The following is a 2688-nucleotide window of genomic DNA, read 5'->3' as shown; positions in this document are numbered from 1 at the left end:
ACAGCATCAGGAGTCCTTCTTCAGCCTCTGAATCAGATTTTTGCTCAGGTCCCTCAATTTTAGCCAGAAAATACCTGAAATCACAGAAAAACACAAAAATTCATAGTAAAGTCCAGAAATATGAATTTTGCTTAAAAACTAATAAAAATATACTAAAAACTAACTAAATCATACTAAAAACTATCTAAAAACAATGCCAAAAAGCGTATAAATTATCCGCTCATCATTACCATAGATATTTTTGTAACACTTCAAAAAATGTTACCATAGATATTTTTTATAACATTTAAAAAATATTACAAAAGATCTTTAGTAACATTTTTTAGTTATATTATACTATTTAATATTTTATATTATACACAATATAAATATACTAAAATTAATTACTACAACATAAAATATTTCATTAAATTCACAAATTCACAAAATGAAATTTTTATAGCCTCTTTCATTAATCAATAATCATTGTACAAGTTTGCTTCATGATTCAAATAAAATGATAAAAGAAAAAATACTTATACCACTTAAACTCTATGAACATTCCATATAAATATAAAAAAGAAAAGGAAAAGTGATACAAATATTTTACCAATCACACAAGAGAACAAATATTCAATGCTGACCAATGGTTCCAAACTTCTTTCTAAACTTGAAGGAGTTTCGGCCAAAACACAGTCCTTAATTTCACCATCATAAAATGCTGGTGTTTTCACTCTGCGGTGTCCATCACTGCTCCCTTCTCCTATACTTGACTTCCACTAAGTAGCATATTCTCACCTGCTTAGGATCATAAACAGCATACTCATTATATTCCAAAGGGCTATCTTTATGCTCTGATGCAACTATCCTTCCCAAAGGGACTTTGATGTCATCCTTCCAAACAAAGTGCTCTGACTCGTCTGTTTTCTTCTTCCCCAGCCCCTTTACTCCAACCTTCTTTTCCTCCAAAGATGCCGTGTCCTGTGCCATGCCATCACATTTCACAATGTTAAAGAATACATCGAAGGAACTCTTATACTCTTAGGTGCCTTACCTCTGGCAGGGTTTTCAACTCAGTGATCTCATTCCCCAAAGCAACAATCGCCAAAACCAAGAACCCTTAAATATGCTATAAACGTCAATTTGGTTATTAGTATGACTAAGGCAGTAGCATAAACGTCATAATCAATAAAAGAAATGCAATTGAGAAAGTCCCTTAAATGTGCCATACCCTAGGTGTTACAAGTGTTACATTAGCTTTTGCTATAATGCAGTCTATTAAGTTGTCATTCATTATTGATGAATACAGTAAACGCCTCTTGTCATGGAAGCTGCCTTTATCTTAAATTACCTAAAAGGCAAATGGAAGCAACATTCATGGCGCATCCATTGACATTACCAAATAAACTTCATGACATACTCTATATTCATTGTATCTTGAACTCTGTAAAACCATTGGACTCTAAAATAATCTTGACCCTGCACAAGAATCATTTGAACATACATACATTTCTTCTCTTGTCCGCTTGAAATTTTAAGGTTCACCAGCTATACAATGTACTATTATAGAAAAACTACTATTAATAGCCATACGTAGAAGTGACCATTTTATATGGTCTTATAAATTAAACAAACTATTTTCTCAGTGCAATAAATCAGTCATTCAGATGTCAAAAGGTACACTTGTTATGTCCCATCTAAATCTAAGTTATCAAGGGGAAGATAATTGTATAAAATGCTACTTACTTATAGATACTACTTTTAGTACTAGAAGGTCGAAAATGCAGTCATCTGTGCTATCCGATTCTTTGATAAGACAACATTCACAAATCCAGGGCCAGCTACAGAGCATGATTCTGCCATATCAGAAGGGGAAAGATTCTTCATTATGGCCTACACACAGTATCGTTTGACACAGAAAAGTCAGAGTCTTATTCATAAATCAATAATTTATTTGAGAATTTAAAAGAAAATAAACACTGGTGAAGCAGGAAGAAGTAAAAGAAACTACACATGTTATATCTACCCAACAGCAGTAGGACCCCTAAACTCTGTCTGCTTTCCTTTTATCTTAGACCATAAACCCATTGCATTATTACTGCCAAGAAAAAACATTATTAATAAAAGTTAGTGGTTTACAATGGTGATAAACAATGCTATTACAGCCTCAGGTATATGTTGACTGGCGGGAAAATGTTTCAACTTTCAACTCACCATTAGTAATCGCCAAATCTTACACCAGATTTTGTAAAGCAAGCATCAACTAATGGTGCTACATCTGTTTCACTAGGTACGGTTGCTCGCAGAGATAACTCAAACAGTTGTACCAACTGCCTTTTAACATTACCCATGTTTTCGCCACCCTGGATCGAAACAAACAACATTAGTCCTAAGATCAGTACCTTATTGCAAAACTTAGGATGCCCTATGGGAACTCAATGAACTTACAACTGCCATGGAAGACAATGTCTGTGCCGTAGTTGCTGTTGTAGCAAATTTTTTGGTATGCAATCTTCAGTAAATCTGTCTACACAACAGCAACAAAACGGACTCATGTCATCGATGCAGGGTGTAATCAAGGGGAGGAAAAAAGGAAAGAGAATTAAATAAGCCTTTTAATAATCAACTTCTTAATTCATGACTGAAAATGTAACTTCTATGCCAGTACTTACACTTATTACAGTTTAAAACACAAGAAATATTCAAACC

At 33.6% G+C, this 2688-nt stretch overlaps 1 protein-coding gene across 1 annotated transcript; it reads right to left on the bottom strand.

Moving 5' to 3' along the window:
* Window positions 1-1746: 1746 nt before the first annotated feature.
* Window positions 1747-2436, bottom strand: LOC130982558 (arginine--tRNA ligase, chloroplastic/mitochondrial-like). Its single transcript, XM_057906598.1, has 3 exons — window positions 2428-2436; window positions 2217-2342; window positions 1747-1872 (listed from the first exon to the last, which is right to left on the bottom strand). Exons 1-3 carry the CDS (start codon window positions 2434-2436, stop codon window positions 1747-1749), a joined length of 261 nt encoding a protein of 86 aa, XP_057762581.1.
* Between the last annotated feature and the right edge of the window lie 252 nt (window positions 2437-2688).

This window comes from Arachis stenosperma, chromosome 1 (assembly GCF_014773155.1).
Source record: "Arachis stenosperma cultivar V10309 chromosome 1, arast.V10309.gnm1.PFL2, whole genome shotgun sequence".
NCBI lineage: Eukaryota > Viridiplantae > Streptophyta > Magnoliopsida > Fabales > Fabaceae > Arachis > Arachis stenosperma.
The sequence above is the reverse complement of the archived record's forward strand: the minus strand, read 5'-3'. Positions and strand labels throughout refer to the sequence as shown.